This window comes from Grampus griseus, assembly GCF_964374135.1.
Source record: "Grampus griseus genome assembly, chromosome: X".
Lineage (NCBI taxonomy): Eukaryota > Metazoa > Chordata > Mammalia > Artiodactyla > Delphinidae > Grampus > Grampus griseus.
The window spans coordinates 102,168,561-102,185,245 of NC_138999.1; the positions used below are offsets into that span (position 1 = coordinate 102,168,561).

A 16,685-nucleotide genomic window follows, 5' to 3' on the forward strand; every position below is an offset into this window, starting at 1 on the left:
GCTCTGCAAATATCTGAGGAAAGAAATTTCCAGAGAAAGCAGCTAGAACAGTGGTTCTCAAAAGGAATGGCACTGTCCCCTAGAGGGCATTTTGGACACTGGGGAGAGGGGAGCCAGAGTGATTGGGGTACCCTACTGGCATTTAATGGGCAGGGCAAGGATGTTGCATATCTGCAATGCACCGGACTGTCCTGCATCCTTCATGGCTTTCAAAGATCCCACCAGGCATCCATGTAGGTGGAAAAGCTGTTTCTAATTATCAGAGTTGAAAACTTAACTCTGCTTAACTCTAAAATACAAAACATTTTTCTCACAGTGTTTATGTACACAAAATTTCCCAAGAATGCAATTACCATGTAAATAGAAAGCAGATTGTATTTTGTTTCATTCAGAACTGCACCAAGAGTTGTTCAACATTTCAAAACCAACACCTCCCTCATGGCAAGGCAAGTATCACCAGAAACACTGCAGCTAATGGGGATGTTTCAGGCAAAATTGATGATGGCGGAGAGATTTTTTTTTTAATGGATAATACATATCCGTGGTAAAAAGAAAAGAGGGGAAAAAGCAAACAGTACAAAAGGGCACACAGTCAAAAGTCAATCTCCCTTCCACCTCTGTTCCTACCTCTCCCAGTTTTCTTCCCTAGAGATAATCTGATTATCAGGGTTTTTTTTATATCCTTCCAATGGAATTATCTTTTTTCTTTAGAAGAGAGGAAGGGAGGGAGAGAGGGGGAAAATCCATACAAATGAATATTTGTCTGAGCATTAAGAAAAAAGACGAGGAAAGATGCACACAGCAGAGGGGGTATAGTTCAGTGGAAGAGCATTTGACTGCAGGAAAGATGTAGGCGCGCGCGCACGCGCACACACACACACACACACACACACCCCAAGCTCTAAGGTTGGTTGCTCTAACGTTACCTCAGAGGATGCGCAGGGGGACTTAATTTTCTTTAATACACTTCTATACTGTTTTTCTTGGTATGACAGGTATATTCTACTTTTGCAATTTACAAAATTCCATAAGGTTAAAGAATAAAATACAAATTAAGAGAGCAGGAATCAACCAACATTGGCATAAATATAGCAAGATAAACTATAATCTTAGAAACATCAGCAAGTTAAACTAAGGTAATGTACTAACAGAAGATTTAACTCAGTGAGAAGAGAAACAAAAAGTGAGAGTTGGAGAATCAAAAACTGTGAGCATCTCCCAAGGCCTGATGAGGACGACAGGAGGCTGCCTACTGGTCTGAATCAGCCAGCCACCCTTTTTCCTCATATTACAATACTACTTCTAAGATTACTTACTGCCTCTTTCCTGTTTTTCTGTTTTCTTTTTTTTAGTTATCATAAATTTATCTTTAACACAGCAGTCCAGTTTCACATTGTGCGCCTTTTCCAAAGTTGGAGATCTTAACTTACTATGTCCTTCACAGACTTTTCAACAAGTATGAAAAAGAGGCAATGAGATTAGCTTGAGTCTACAAATCACAATCCAAATATAGGACACCCTCAAGGACTGATTTATGTTTAAGATCAATCTACATAATATTTCCAATGCTTAGCAAATGAATGAGACTCTGGCTGAATAAAATATGAACAAACCTCGTTACGTTAGCACATTATCATGAAAAGACAGAAGGCAGCAAATAAATACTTTGCTGTTACTCATTTTACTGTGCAAGGTTCCTGTTGTGAAAAATTACTTTCGAGGGTAAAATACACCATCAACTCACGATCTCTCCTGGCCCACAGCTGTGAAGACTAAACTGGTTCTTCCTACCTCTGGCTCACTTGAGCATCTTATTCCTGCTGAAGACAAAAAGAACAGCAGTGCTAAAGAAAAGGGTATACCTGGTTCCCAAGGTGGATGCAATTGAAGGCTTACACAAGTTGCCTTCAAACCAAACAAAACCAATACAACCCAGTTGAGCCAATCTCCATACAATGCGGTTATTGCATCAACTGTTCCATTCCCAGGGCAGAGCTCCCTGAAGGACCTTTAGGATCTAGTCCTGTTGTCCAACAGAGTGCTTTAGGACAGAACTGGTAACTGAAGGTTCCCTTACTGTAGTCCCCACATTCTAATTCGAACCCTCTTAAAGTCCAGTGTCGGGCTTCCCTGGTGGTGCAGTGGTCTTTAGAGTCATCAACCTACTTTCTCCAACCTCCCACAGCCATGAAATTAGCTTACAGCAAGACAGGCGAATTCACAAAACAAGAAAAATAAGCATCCCCAGTGGTTGAGAGCAGAGCAAGGTTTCTGTAACTAGAACAAGTCCTCTTTTTCCATTTCTTTTTTATTTTATTGAAGTATAGTTGGTTTACAATGTTGTGTTAATTTCTGCTATACAGCAAAGTGATTCAGTTATATACATATATACATTCTTTTTCATATTCTTTTCCATTATGGTTTATCACAGGATACTGAATATAGTTCCCTGTGCTATACAGTAGGACCTTGTTGTTTATCCATTCTATATATGATAGTTTGCATCTGCCAATCCCAGTCTCCCAAACCCATCCCTCCCCCACTCCCCATACCCCTTGGCAACCACAAGTATATTCTCTGCCTGTTTGTTTCATAAATAGGTAGAACAAGTCCTCTTGATCTAGACCCTGCAATGCCGTTTAGAAAAGGATCCTTTATCATCATGTGTGTTAGTAAATGTAGAAAGTAACTATGCAAGCCTAAAAGCAACTGTGTACCTGGGATGTCTTCTACTAATGGACTGCTAGACTGCCTTTTCACTATTATTACTGATATGGCTTTTTAAGAAGAGAAAACTGGGAGAAGTTTGGAATTTTTTAACTTATCAAAATCCTTCTTAGACTCTGGCCAAGTCACTCCTAACCCTTCTTTGCCTCTGTTGTCCCCTTAGCTCGCAGAACCACTGAAAATGGTTGAGAGACACTCTACAGTCGCCGTGGACGTGTTAGTGTAGCTGGTAGTGGATGTTGGCATAAAATCGACCTAGATTTGAATCCTGATGGCGTCTAGCAGCTGTGCCTAGAGCAAGTCAATCTCTCTGTCTTGGTCTCCTCTTCTGTAAAATAACATCTAATCATGGCTAGCACATCTGTAGTGTTACCTGCATCATTTTTCATTTAATACTTACAACAACCCCTAGAGGAAGAAATTATAGATGAAGCAACTGTGGCACAGAGAGGTTGAGTGACTTCCCCAAGGTCACACAGCTGGTAAACTGCAGAGCCAAGATTCTAACGCATGTTGGAGTCCAGGCCCTAACCACCACACCTACAGCCTCTCCAACTGAGAGCAATAAATGAGGACACACCTACTAAGGGCTGTTTTGAGGATTAAAGGAGTAAATGTATGAAAAGCCTAATTCAAGTGTCTGATATCGTGTGTATGTTAAAGAAGGTTTTTTCCCTTCTGCACTGGGAAATCCGTAAGGCTTTTTCCTGGGGCAGAAAAAAAGGTTGGAGGGATGAGAACAGAGGCGAGGGGAGGAAGGGGGCGAGGTGGAACGTGGAAAGGAAAAAAGGCGGTGGAGGGGGCACTGAATATTCAGGACGCAAGAAGTGGAGCGGGCTAGGCCTTGAGAGAACGCGGTGACTCCTTCTCAACTGCAAACAGAAACCTACCGGCCAAAGAGCAGACATTAAACCGGCGCGGCCTCAGCCCCGAGCTGGCATCCTCAACCCCGCCCCGGCCCCAGGCCGGCTCGGCCGGGGCGCGGACCGGCTTCCCTTCCGGGCCGCGGGTCCGCCCTACGCCGGGCGGAGCCTGGCCCGCCCCCCGCACCGGAGCCCGGGAGCCCCAGGCCCGAGCCACGCGATCTGCTGGCCGCCCGGGGCTCGGGTCGGGGACGCGCGATGGCGACTTGGCGGCGGGACGGCCGGCTGACGGGCAGCCAGCGGCTGCTGTGCGCGGGGTTGGCGGGGACGCTCAGCCTCAGCCTCACCGCGCCGCTGGAGCTCGCCACCGTGCTGGCCCAGGTCGGCGTCGTGCGCGGCCGCGCCCGGGGGCCGTGGGGCGCGGGGCTTCGCGTCTGGCGGGCCGAGGGGCCCCGCGCCCTGTGGAAGGGGAACGCGGTGGCCTGCCTGCGCCTCTTCCCCTGCAGCGCCGTTCAACTGGCCGCCTACCGCAAGTAAGAGCCGGGCACGGGCGGCGTGGGCGGGGCCCGGGGCCCGGGAGGCCGCCGCCGGGGGTCCGGCGGCCCGACGCCGCCCGGGTGCCCGGGATCCGGCCAGCGGCGCGCCACAGCCCCCTTCCGGAGCGCGTGGGAGCCCCTTGGGCCAGAAGGCAACCTCTCCGGCCTCCAAAGCGCAGCCCCCACCTTTTCCTTTTCACCTTTTCTTGGGATTCCTGCCCCGCCGGGTGCAGTTTTGTGGGGACGCAGCTCTGGCCCGGAGAGGCTGACCGGGTTGGTCGGGCGAGGAGGTGGAAGGGGGCCAAAGGAGATTTGGAGGGAAGGAGTGAAGAGATCTCCGGAGAGATGGCCCCTAATCCTTCCCACCATCCGCCAACTTGGAAATTTTGCTTTGGCTGGCTTGGGAGAGAGACCCTTTTGAAGATGCGTGTATGGAAGTGTGTCAGAGCCCCCAGAAGAACGTGCTTGGTAGGGGCACAGGGCCCAATCCACTGCGACAAAAAGGCCACGGAGTTCGGCGCTCCCCACCCCCCAAGAAACTGGACTTTAGGGTCCTACAGAGGCTGCAGCTTCCCCTCCCCAAACTGCATGCAGCTGCAACCTCGCTGCTCCCTGGACTCCTTCTTTGGGCTTTGAACACCTCCCCCCCAAAACAGCTGCATTTTAGGAAAACATCTAAAGAGGTAATGCCAGATGACTCTTAAAGCTTCCTCAAGAGCTCAGAGATACCTGCATTTTAACTGGAAACAAAGTCTAAAAGAATGAAGCGATAATGATGCAATTTCAGGTAGTTCTGCAGCTGGGGGGATGTTCCCCCTGTTCCTCGTTCGCTGGGCACACTGCCAACTCGGAAGACTGGCCTTGGCTCAGAATTAGAGAAACACAGCCCACAGTCTTGACCACATAGGTCGGCCTTGGAGGCTAACAGTCAAAGCATTTTGCCTTTGGCTCTGGGAGGCCAGAGCTGGCAGTCTCACCTGACAGCTGACAAACAAGCCCGATGGAATCTTCCTTATCACTGAGTCCTCGAGGCCAGTGCACATTTCACCAGTGCCTGGGAATAGAGTTGCCTTCTCTTTCTCTAGGAAGGGAGGGTAGTGAGATCGTGGGGCATTTCTGTCAAGGCTCTCTTTCTTCCCCAGCCCCCTTTCCCTCAGCAACATCTGGCTTGCAGTCTGTAAACAGTTCTCCTCTGAATTTTAATGACTCAGTTTCTCCCCACTTCACTCTGCTCTCCACAAAGTATGGAACTCCTCCTTTGGAATGTGTACCAAGGGGAGGGAAGCAGAACTTCAAAGGCTGGTTTAAGTACTGTGGCTTTACTGCTAACCATCTAGAATATATACAGTCATCCCTCCGTATCCGGAAGGGCATTGGTTCCAGGACACGGCCCCCCAACCAAAATCCCCAGATGCTCAAGTCTCTTACAGGAAATGGAGTAGTATTTGCATGTAACCTATACAGTCGTCCTGTACACTTTAAATCATCTCTAGATTGCTTATAATACCTAATACAATGTAAGTACTATATAAATCGCTGTAAATACAATGTAAATGCTATGCAAATAGTTGCCGATGTGCAGCAAATTCAAATTTTGCTTTTTGGAACTTTCTGGAATTTTTTTTCTGAATATTTTCAATCCACAGTTAGTTGTGGAACCCACAGATACGGAGGGCTGACTTCATCTCATTGGATTTTTAACAGCTTTACTGAGATATCATCGACATAAAAATTGTATGTTTAAGGTGTACAACTTGATGTTTTGATATATGTATACATTGTGAAATGATCACCACAATCAAGCTAATTAACGTATCCATCACCTCTACCTAGTTACCATTTCCTGTGTGTATGTGTGTGTGTGTGTGTGTGTGTGTGTGTGTAAATCGTTGGATTTTTACGACACCTGCCTCCTGCCCTGTAAGGTCCACAGGGCACGAAGTATTATGCCCACTTTCCAGATGCACAGTTGGGCTCAGATTGGCCACACCACTCATCAGTGACAGAGCTGAGCTCCACCACCTGGCCTTCTGACTCCAATGCCCATGCCCTGTTACTTCCTGCTGCCTTTCTCTCTGCCTTCATTAAGTGATCACGGTGTGCATGATGCTGGGGACAACGCAAGATGAAAGGGGCATGGTCCCTGTGCCCCAGAGCTTACAGAGCAAAAGAGTAAGACTAGTGTGTCCATAGCATGTGATTGCTAAGGTTAAAGTGCTATAGCAATTCACACCTCTGATGATGGAGGAGGAGGAGAAGATGTGAAGATGTCACAGTGGAGAAAAACCATCGGAGTTTGGTGTTGGGAGAATGAGTAGGAGTTTTCCATCAAAGATGGGGAGAAAGATACTGCAGAAAATGCCACAAGCAAAGGCACAGAGGTGGGAAGGCATGCAGCGTGACTGGAGCATAAGGTGTGTCTCTGGCTGTAATGGGAAATACAGCCAGAAAAGCAGGTTGGAATGAGATCTTGGAGGGCCAGATTAAGGAGTTTGGACTTTACTTGGAATGCAAGGGTAGCTGTGGGGGATTTTTGATGGGGGAGTGCTGTGATTAAAGCAATTCAACAGGAATTGTCACCTGGTAGCAGTGGAGGACGGCTAAAGAGGAGGAAGGGTGGGGGGTGGCAGGACCACCCGTCGCACTAGTCCATGTGGCGGCTGAGGGCACCTGAAATAGGCTGATGACAGTGGGAGTGGAGAAGAGGAGATGTGTGGGAGAGGAAGAACAGATAGTTACCCAGGCTAGGTTTGCTAATAATTTTTTCCTGCAAGATTAGTTTCTTTCTGGAAATTCAAAAGAAATATTTCAGTGATAGACAGCAAAGTGGTTGATTAATCATGGTGCCAGCCTTCCTACATAAAGACAAGACCTTGGGGCCATCATTATACTGATTAATCTCTACCCTCCTGACCAGGAATTTGCAAAACGGTTGGTTGGGGGTAATGGTACAGCCTATGATTATGGGTTTGAACTAAGCATAAACCTCCAGAATGTTCAGAAAATGGAGTGGTTCAGTGACTTGTCCACAAACACAATTAATGGCAGAGCTGGAGCTTGAAACCAGGTCTTCTAGCTCCTTAGTGCAGGGCTCGGCCCAACATTGTGAGCTGAAGTGTCTCCTTACTTGGATTTACAGTTAAAAGAATCCACTCAGTAGAGTCTATTAGGAGCTAGGTCCTTGTGCTAAACAAATAAAACCTAACACAATGGATGGCTTTCAAATATGTCATATAGTAGACCCTCACCCAACTTCATGCCACAACTGTTTGTGTAGCTGTATAAACATTGGTTTGGGTCCCTGAAACTCTGAAATTGCTCATAACCAACACCATTTCCTTATTGTGTAATCGATTCATGAGCTTGTGTTTGCCTGCTAACTTGTGTTAGGTTGAAGTGTTGGCAGTTCTACCTACATACATCCAGGGTGTGTGTAATAGCCATGTGCCTGAAAGGAAGGGGTTACTGCTGCTCACCAGCTTATCCAGTTTCGCTGGAACAAGCTGCTGTGCAGTGTGTCGGAGTGGGAGGAAGAGCAGAAAGGGGAACACTGCTGCCCCACCCAGTCAGACAAGCACTTAAGATGTGGGGACCAGGATGATGTAATCGATGGCCTATCGGGGTGCCCTGCCTTGACTCTGATTGTAAGAGGAACGATCTGTAGTCTTTGTCTCCGTATAGTAAAAGTCTGAGAGGAAGGACTTGCTTTGGTTCTTTTTAATTTTGTATATTTGATAGCAAGACCCTACATTATAAAACAAACTCATAGAAGACAGAACTCCTCGTCCTCGTTCATCAAGTCATTCAGAGAACCAAGGGCCGAATGCCTCTCTTGTTGCCCCATCAGTCATCTCTTTGGCAGGGCTGTTGAACTCTCTTAAGATCTATGCTGAATGCTAGCGCAGTGTCTGGCAGTGTGGATGTTCGGTGACTGGGGAATGGATGCATTAACGCCCTGGGAGTGGCGAGCGGGATGGGGAATAAGGAGGAGGCAATGAGAATGAACGGTGTTTCTTTTGGCATTCAAACTCCTGCTTCTTCTAGATGGTTCCCGCTTGCTGCAGACCACCCCTCCAGCCAAGCATTTCCACTTCCTGTCTCCCCTCCCCTGGCTAAGGTTCCCGCTGCCACTTATTGGCCAGGGGAGGGAGGAGGGAGGATCGAGGGAGTGTGCAGGCAGCGAAACCGAGGCAGACAGAAGGCCCACTGGTGAATGCCAGCTTAGTTACCTGCATCTTTAAAAGGTTGCTGGTTCACTCAAATGACTGTTTCAGCTGGTACAGTTAAGGTAGGGTGACAGAATGAAGTCCAGACTTTCCTACAGCTTGAAGGAGATGTTTTTAATCGACCAGTGTTTACTTGGGAGCAAAGGAGCGGTCCTAGAACCCCTTCAGTGGTTTCACCTGAACTCTGGCTCGTCTTGTTTATCAGAGATAAACTCTGGCCTGCTGCCAAAGTGAAAAAGCAGGAACTACACAGCTTCACTGGCGCTTGGAAAGCCAAAGAACTGGGGATGCTCTCATTTTTAAAAAGATACAATGCTTTTATTTTAGCCTAGCTCTGTTCACTTCCTTTTTATTCAGATACTTGCTATCCCTCTCCCTCTCCCCCTCCCCACCCTCCGACAGAAAATATTATTTTTCCTGGTTTCCAAGCCCTTTTTTTAATTTTGTCCTCATCAGCAAGAATGAGTAAAATTCCTTTGCTTCCTGGCCAGGGAACGTGCACCATGTAAAAGGCCCCTTAGAACAATTTCTGCCGAGGTAGGCCCTCATGCCTGGGGATGCACTGCTTCCAGAAAGAGGGATTGTAACAGAGTGGCTTTCTATTCTGCATTTAGAAAAGTCCACCCAAAGCCATTTCTTTACTAAATTGTGAAACTGCAGAGAAACACAAAGAATAGTCTAGCAAACATTCATATACCCACCATGCAGAATTGACAGCATGAAAGATAATTAGTTTAAAAGATACTTCAAGTATCTTTTTTTTACACAAGAAGTAAAATATTACAGATAAAGCTGAAATCCCCTTCATTCTGATTCCCAGTCCCATCCACTCTCCACCTTCCTGGGGGTCTATTTTATACTTTTGTATATGTATCTATATCTATCCATGATTGGTGTAATATATGGTTTTGTGGATGTGGTTCTTAATTTAAGTGTAGTCAGCCCTCTGTATCTTCGGGTTCTGCATCCATGGATTCAACCAACCACAGATTGGAAATACTTGGGGGGAAAAATTCCAGAAAGTTCCAAACAGCAAAACTTGAATTTGCCACACTCCAGCAACTATCTACATAGCATTTACATTGTACTAGGAATTATAAGTAATCTAGAGATGATTTAAAGCATACGAGAGGACAAATAGTATACCATTTTATATGAGCGACTTGAGCACCTGCAGATTTTGGTATCCGTAGGGGGTCCTGAAACCTGTGGATATACAGAGATGGCTGCAAATGGTTATCATACACCATAGGTCACTCTACAACTTGCTATTTTCACTCAGCTTTATGCTTTTACTATTTATCTGTGTAAATACATAGTTCTAAGCACATTCATTTAAACTAAAGTATCATTGTATCGCTGTTCTACAGTTTATCCATTCCCCTACAGATAGACATTTAGATGGTTCGATTTCACTTACAAACAATGCTGTATGTGTCTTCATATGTACCCGTGCAAGAGTTTCTCTAGGATATGCACCTAGAAATGGAATTGCTGGGGTGAAAGTAGGCATTTTTCCAATTTTACTAGATACTACAAAGTGACCTGCCAATTTACACTTCTCACAGCAGTGGGTGAGCATTCCTGTTTCCACACTTTCTCACCATCACTTGATATTATCAGACTTTTTCATCTTTGCCAGTCTGCTGGTTGAGAAGTGGTATTGTGTTATTGTTCTTATTTGTTATTTCCCTGACAGTTGGTGGGGTGGTACATCTTCTCTTATAACTATTAAACCAATATATTTTTTAAAACTCAATGACTAGGGATGCTCAAAGTCATCGTTTCAAGCAATTTCATTTACGTTGCAACAGAATCAAAGGAGCACATTCCAGTTCCGTATTTACCAAGTATTTCTGTTCATTTACACCCCACAGGCAAGCCAGGGTTGACAGTTATGCAGATAAAAGGGGGAAATGCTTGAAATGAAGTGAGGACTTAGGGTAGATAGGAATAAGAGGGTTAGGTATCTCTTCCTTATAGATGTTATATAAACTATAACAGCTAATTTTATATAACTAGAATTATATTCATTACTATGAGCATAATTGAACGTGTAGAATTGAATGTGTTATTCATTAATCCTAATACATTAGTAATTTTCATTTTGTAAAGCGTTTCCAAATGCAGGGAAATGGTGCAGTAAGTAGCATCGAGCACTCTAGCACAATCCGTGGCTGATTCCCTTGGGCTTTTCTCCCTATTTTCTCCCAGGTTTGTTGTGCTGTTCACGGATGACCTGGGCCACATCTCCCAGTGGAGGTCCATCATGGCCGGGAGTCTTGCGGGCATGGTTTCCACCATCGTGACATATCCTACAGACCTCATCAAAACCCGGTTAATTGTGCAGAACATGCTGGAACCATCTTACAGGGGGATCCTCCATGCTTTTTCTACTATTTATCAACAGGAAGGGTTCCTGGCCCTTTATCGAGGGGTTTCCCTTACTATTTTAGGTAAGATGGAACTTTTCACCTTGTCCAAGAAAAGACTGTGTTCTTTGATACATGCAAATGACTTGTATACCTTTGTTGGTAACCAGTTAAATCCATTTTACTGAGTTCAAGGGATATATATATATATGAGTGTATTGTATACCTTTGTTTGTAACCAGTTACATCCATTTAACCGAGTTCAAGGTCATATGGCTTCAATCCACACAGAGTCCATTAGCTTCATTCTATTCCACAGCCATATACCCCACTCCTAACTCTGGTCTGTTATATCCCAGGGAGGGAGTAGGACAGAGTGCATGTGGCTCAGCACAGATTGATAAGAAGACAGTCCCACACACTCCCCATCTGACTGCAGCAAAGAGTCTCTGCGTGCATCGGTACACGTATGAACACAACCAGCGTAGCAACTGTAGCTTCTGTGTTCTTTGGAACCTTTGCCAGGGCTACAGGTCACCAGGACCCCCAATTGCCAGTCCAGTAGACTTTTGCCTTTTATCTGACCTTTGTTGCAGCATTTGATGAGATCGATCACTCTATTCTGGGAACTTGGCTTCTAGGACCCCACTGTCTCCTAGATGTCTTTCCCACCTCTCTGCAGCTCTTTCTTATCTGGCTCATCTGACGATGCCAGCCCCCTGTGTGTCACTATCCCCCAGCTCCTGCCTTAGCTTTCTTCTCACCCTCCATACCCTCCCTGGGTGGCCTCATCTAAACTAGTGGCTTGAACAAGCATCATTATACTCTAATGACTCCCAATCTCATCTCTATAATAACAACGACTAACATCTATTGCAGTTTACTATGTGCCAGGCACTGTGCTAAATGGTTTGCGTACAGTTCCTCATTTAAGCCTCATTTTACAGATGAAATAGATGCTTGGGGAAGCTAAGTGACTTGCCCAAGGTCACAGATAGAAAGTGGAAGAATCTAGCAATATAACCCCAGAGCCCTCTCTCTTAACCACTGACTACTACCACTTCCCAATGGCAGTACAAATGCCTGCTATTGGACACCCTCACCTGATGCTCCCTTGGCTTACTGAAGTCAGGAGTAAACCTGATGGCCGCGTTAGTTGCACACCTGCCCCCCTCCTGTGTTCCCTAATGAACGAGACCGCCCTTCTTTCATCCAGTGGCCCAAGCCAGAAGAAACCTAGAAGCACTTCAACTTCAACTCCTCCTCTCACTCCACTCCCACTTCAGCCACAAGTGTTGTCAATTTCACCTCTTTTAACTCTCAAGTCTGCCCCCTTCTCCATCCCCATCTTCTCTGCCATAGGTCACACTCTCATCATCATCTTTCCTGCAGACACTTATGACAGGCTCCTACCTAGTCCCAGTCTTGGGTCTCTGCTGCCCTAGTCCGCCCTGTGCCCTGCTGCCAGGGTGTGATGATCTTTCTAAGTGCAAGTTGATCATTTCACCAACCTCTTTCCACTGCCCTCCTTAAAAGCCTTCACTGACTCCTGTGAGCTACAGGGAAAAGCCCAGATTCCTTGTGGCATACTAGATCCTTCAGACCTGGCCCTGCCAGCCCCTCCTACCTCATCTCCTGTCACGTTCTACCTGCACTCCTGCTTTGGCCATCTAGAAATACTTGCATTTCTTGGAAACACCACTCTCTTTGTACATGCTGTTCCCTCTGCCTGCTCTCCCAATGTCTGATGAACTCCTACTCATTCCTCAACACCCAGTTGAAAAGTTCTCTCTTCTGTGAAGTCCTTCTTGATTCCCCCAGGCAAAATTAATCCCTCTGATCCTTGTGTACCTAAAGCACTTTGTATAGCCCCCTTACTATGGCATATGTCATCTGTCTGTCTCTCCCACTAGATGGTGAGCATCTCCAGGAATTAGCCTACTTACACCTCTGTATATTCCTGGCACCTGGCATAGGGCCCATCACATAGCATAAGCTCCACAGATGTTTTCTGAATGAAGGAAAATGTAGGGTTGGTGCGTCATTTTTAATGTGTTTATTAAATAAATATTACATTTTTCTAAAGATGAGCAACCCCACTAGTGTTAGCCCCTCTTTTAAATCTCATTTTGAGGGAGAAATTTAGTCCCTGCGTAAACTTCAGATCGCTCCCAAAGTTTCTGTAAGTTTCAAGGTGCCAACTACTGCACTACTTGCTCACCATCTTTTCCTAGAAAGGTGAGGCTGCCATACAGTGCAGGGTACACACTGAGCCCTGATATGGCCACATCTCATACTGCCTCACTCTTCAGGTTTCACAGAATGTCTCCTTCTCAGCTAGAGATCAGGTCCCCCCTAGTCTCCAAAACTTGATTAAGTACCGCCCACTAACTTTTTTTTTCATGGGAGTGAATTTTTTCCCCAACACTCTATTTTTTTAAATTCAAACACCCAGAAAAGTTAAGAGAATTGGAAACAGCCTGGATAAACAACAAGGTCCTATTTTATAGCACAGGGAACTATATTCAATATCCTGTAAAAAACCATAATGGAAATGAATATGAAAAAGAACATATATGTATCACTGAATCACTTTGCTGTACAGCAGAAACTCACACAACATTGTAAATCAACTATACTCCAATAAAATAAATTTTTAAAAAAAGAATTGGAGGGGCTTCCCTGGTGGCGGAGTGGTTGAGAATCCGCCTGCCAATGCAGGGGACACGGATTCGAGCCCTGGTCCGGGTAGATCCCACATGCCACGGAGCAACTAAGCCCGTGCGCCACAGCTACTGAGCCTGCACTCTAGAGCCCGCGAGCCACAACTACTGAAGCCTGCGTGCCTAGAGCCCGTGCTCCGCAACAAGGGAAGCCACCGCAATGAGAAGCCCATGCACCGCAACGAAGAGTAGCCCCCGTTCGCCGCAATTAGGGAAAAGCCCGCGAGTAGCAACAAAGACCCAACACGGCCAATAATTAATTAATTAATTAATTTTAAAAAATTAATTTAAATTTAAATTAATTTAAAAAAATTAAACATTCCCATGTTTAATTTTTATTAAATTTTTAATAAAAATTAAAATTTTAATTAAATTTTAATTAAAAATTAAACATGGGAAACACCCATGTACCCACCATGTACCCGCTCCTTCAATTAATGTTTTGCTTTATCTGTCCCTCTAACCATTCATCAGTCATATATTTTTTGATGATTTCCATGTAAGTTGCAAACATCAATACACTTCACCCCTCAACCCTTCAACATGCATATCATTAACTAGAGTTCAATATTTGTTTATGGCTCTTTTAAAAGTAAAATCGACATAGAGTACACAAATATTTAGGGAATCTTTTGATGCATGCATTTTGATCAATGACACAACCCGTATCAAAATATAGCACGTTATCATCACCCAAGAGAGTGCTTGCTGCTTCGGTTGGAGTGACTTGTTTAACAAGCCCAGAGCCGGTCCTGTTTACTTTCCCTGGATTCCCCACAGGCATTTATGTTCTCAAGCCAGTGTTTCCTGAGACATCACAGCCTCTCCCTGGCCTTGTTTTTCAGGTGCTCTCCCTTTCTCTGCCGGCTCCCTTCTAGTTTACATGAACCTGGAGAAAATCTGGAATGGACCCCGAGATCGGTTCTCTCTCCTCCAGAACTTCGCCAATGTCTGCCTGGCTGCCGCGGTGACCCAGACACTCTCCTTTCCCTTCGACACAGTGAAGAGAAAGATGCAGGTGAAGAGTTATGTTTGGGGGGCTTTGTGGGTGTGCGGGAGGGATGGCTTGCAGTGTTTGTGGGTGGGTAACAACAGCAAAGAACATGGAGCCTGAGCGATGCCAGGTTTCCAAGGAGCTCATGACTGCTCATACAAACACTCTGCAAACCCTCACTCCGTGGCATTTCTGCTGCTAACCTCAGGGCAATGGACTCGAGCCCAAGCCGCCTCCCCATTCCCATCCTCTGCTTTTTAGTCTTGTATAAAGCACTTTTCTTTCCTCTCTTCATAGCTGCCACTGCCCGTTACATCAAGGCGGCCTCCACAGCGAGGACAGGGCACCCTTGCCTTCATAGCCTGTCCATACTTCAGTGAAACAGATGGAAAGAACCAAAATAAGCCAGGAATTATCAATAGCAAGGGGCCAGTAGTCCCTGATTCCCCTGCTGAGGCAGTAACTGCATTTGAAATGGGCCGGTGTCTTAGTGGGATTGGCCCTGCATTTTCCTAATTGTTACCTAGGAAAACTCACAGTTTCTCTACAGACCACAGAGACAAAAGCCTGATATCTGAGGTCTCAAAGAGAGGAATTGGCTTAGCCTAGAATCAGCCGATTTTGATCAAAGAAAAATCAGAGTAGTCCAAGTAAGGTTGGGGGTTACAGGCAGGTCCACACAGGGAAGGGGTGGGAGTCGGTGGACTCAGAATCAAGCAAGGCTTCGCATCTGCCCTGAACCCTGCTCACTCTCCACCAGCCTCCCTTCAGACTCCACATCCACAGGCTTGCCTGCCTCCCTGGCCTCTTCCGGGCAAATCTTGATTTATACAATCGATGTATTCCTGAAGAGCTGCTTGGATATTAATTTGGGGGAGTTGAATCCAATTTTAAATGATCAGTCCCCACTGAATTTGTTTTTCCCCATGTCTCTAACTTGTCCCTCTGCTATCTCAGTGCCCTCCCCCCACCCCACCCCACCCCCCCACCCCACCCCCTCCGGCTTCCCCACGTGGTTGGTTTTCTTTGCCAGGCCAGGCCAGGCCTCACTTACCTCAGCACTAAAAAGCCCGCAAGTACTTATCTCAACCTATAAAGAAAAGCTGCCTCAGAACAATACACATCACAATTACACCCAATTCTGCTGCTCCAATCCATCAAACTTTTCATCCGTCTGGGTTGCGTTCCTTTCCTGTCCTTTGTCCAAACACATTTTTTAAATTGTCACGTTATTGTAAGTTTAACGTAGATGCAAGTTTAAAGCCTGCTTAGTGCATGCCTATTTATAAAAGCCATTATTCCTCATTTTAAGAGTAATGTACATACGCTTAAAAATGGTTAAAATGGTCAATTTTATGATGTGTGTTTTACCACAATTAAAAAATAAGGAGGGCTTCCCTGGTGGCGCAGTGGTTGAGAGTCCGCCTGCCGATGCAGGGGACGCGGGTTCGTGCCCCGGTCCGGGAAGATCCCACATGCCGTGGAGCGGCTGGGCCCGTGAGCCATGGCCGCTGAGCCTGCGCGTCCAGAGCCTGTGCTCCGCAACGGGAGAGGCCACAGCAGTGAGAGGCCCGCGTACCGGAAAAAAAAAAAAAAAAAAAGGAATGCACATAGATTATAGAAAATTTGGGAAATACAGAAAAATACAAAAAAGAAAATAATAATTACCTATAAGCCCAACACCTATGCATTATGATGATTAATAGTTTTACTTCTGTGTATGTTCATATGTGTACGCATATGTGTGTGTGCATAAATATAAGTATATAATATATGCATATGGAAAGTTATTTTTCACAAAACTGGATTCCTACTATATATAAAAATTAATATCTGTTATTTTCACTTATTTTATAATGGATAGTGCCTCAGACCATCAAGTATTAAGAGCATCTTTTCTAATTATCACATGTATTCCACCATATGGACGTGCCATAACTTAAAAAAATAAAAAACAAATTTATTCTCTCAAAGTTCCGGAGGCTAGAAGTTTAATATCAAGATGTTGGCAGGGCCATGCCCCTTTTGAAGGCTCTGGGGGAGGATTCTTCCTTGTCTCTTCCAGCTTCTGGTAGCCCTAAGCATTCCTTGGTTTGTGGCAATACAACTTCAATCTCTGGCTCCATCGTTCCATAAATAACAATTTCTGTTTTTTAATATTCAGGCTGTTTCTAATGCTTCAGTACGATAACACCACAGTGAAAGCCCTTGTATTTTTTCACATTTGTGATGACACCCTTTAGC

The 16,685-nt window shown here is 45.5% G+C and overlaps 1 protein-coding gene across 1 annotated transcript in view; it reads left to right on the top strand.

Moving 5' to 3' along the window:
- Positions 1 to 3,848: 3,848 nt before the first annotated feature.
- Positions 3,849 to 16,685, top strand: part of SLC25A43 (solute carrier family 25 member 43) — a gene marked incomplete at its 5' end in the record, with an annotated part of 34,863 nt that continues 22,026 nt past the window's right edge. Inside the window, 3 exons of the mRNA XM_082680674.1 lie at positions 3,849 to 4,123; positions 10,567 to 10,808; positions 14,293 to 14,465. Coding sequence (XP_082536800.1) covers positions 3,849 to 4,123; positions 10,567 to 10,808; positions 14,293 to 14,465 — 690 coding nt within the window. The remainder of the gene's footprint in view (positions 4,124 to 10,566; positions 10,809 to 14,292; positions 14,466 to 16,685) is intronic.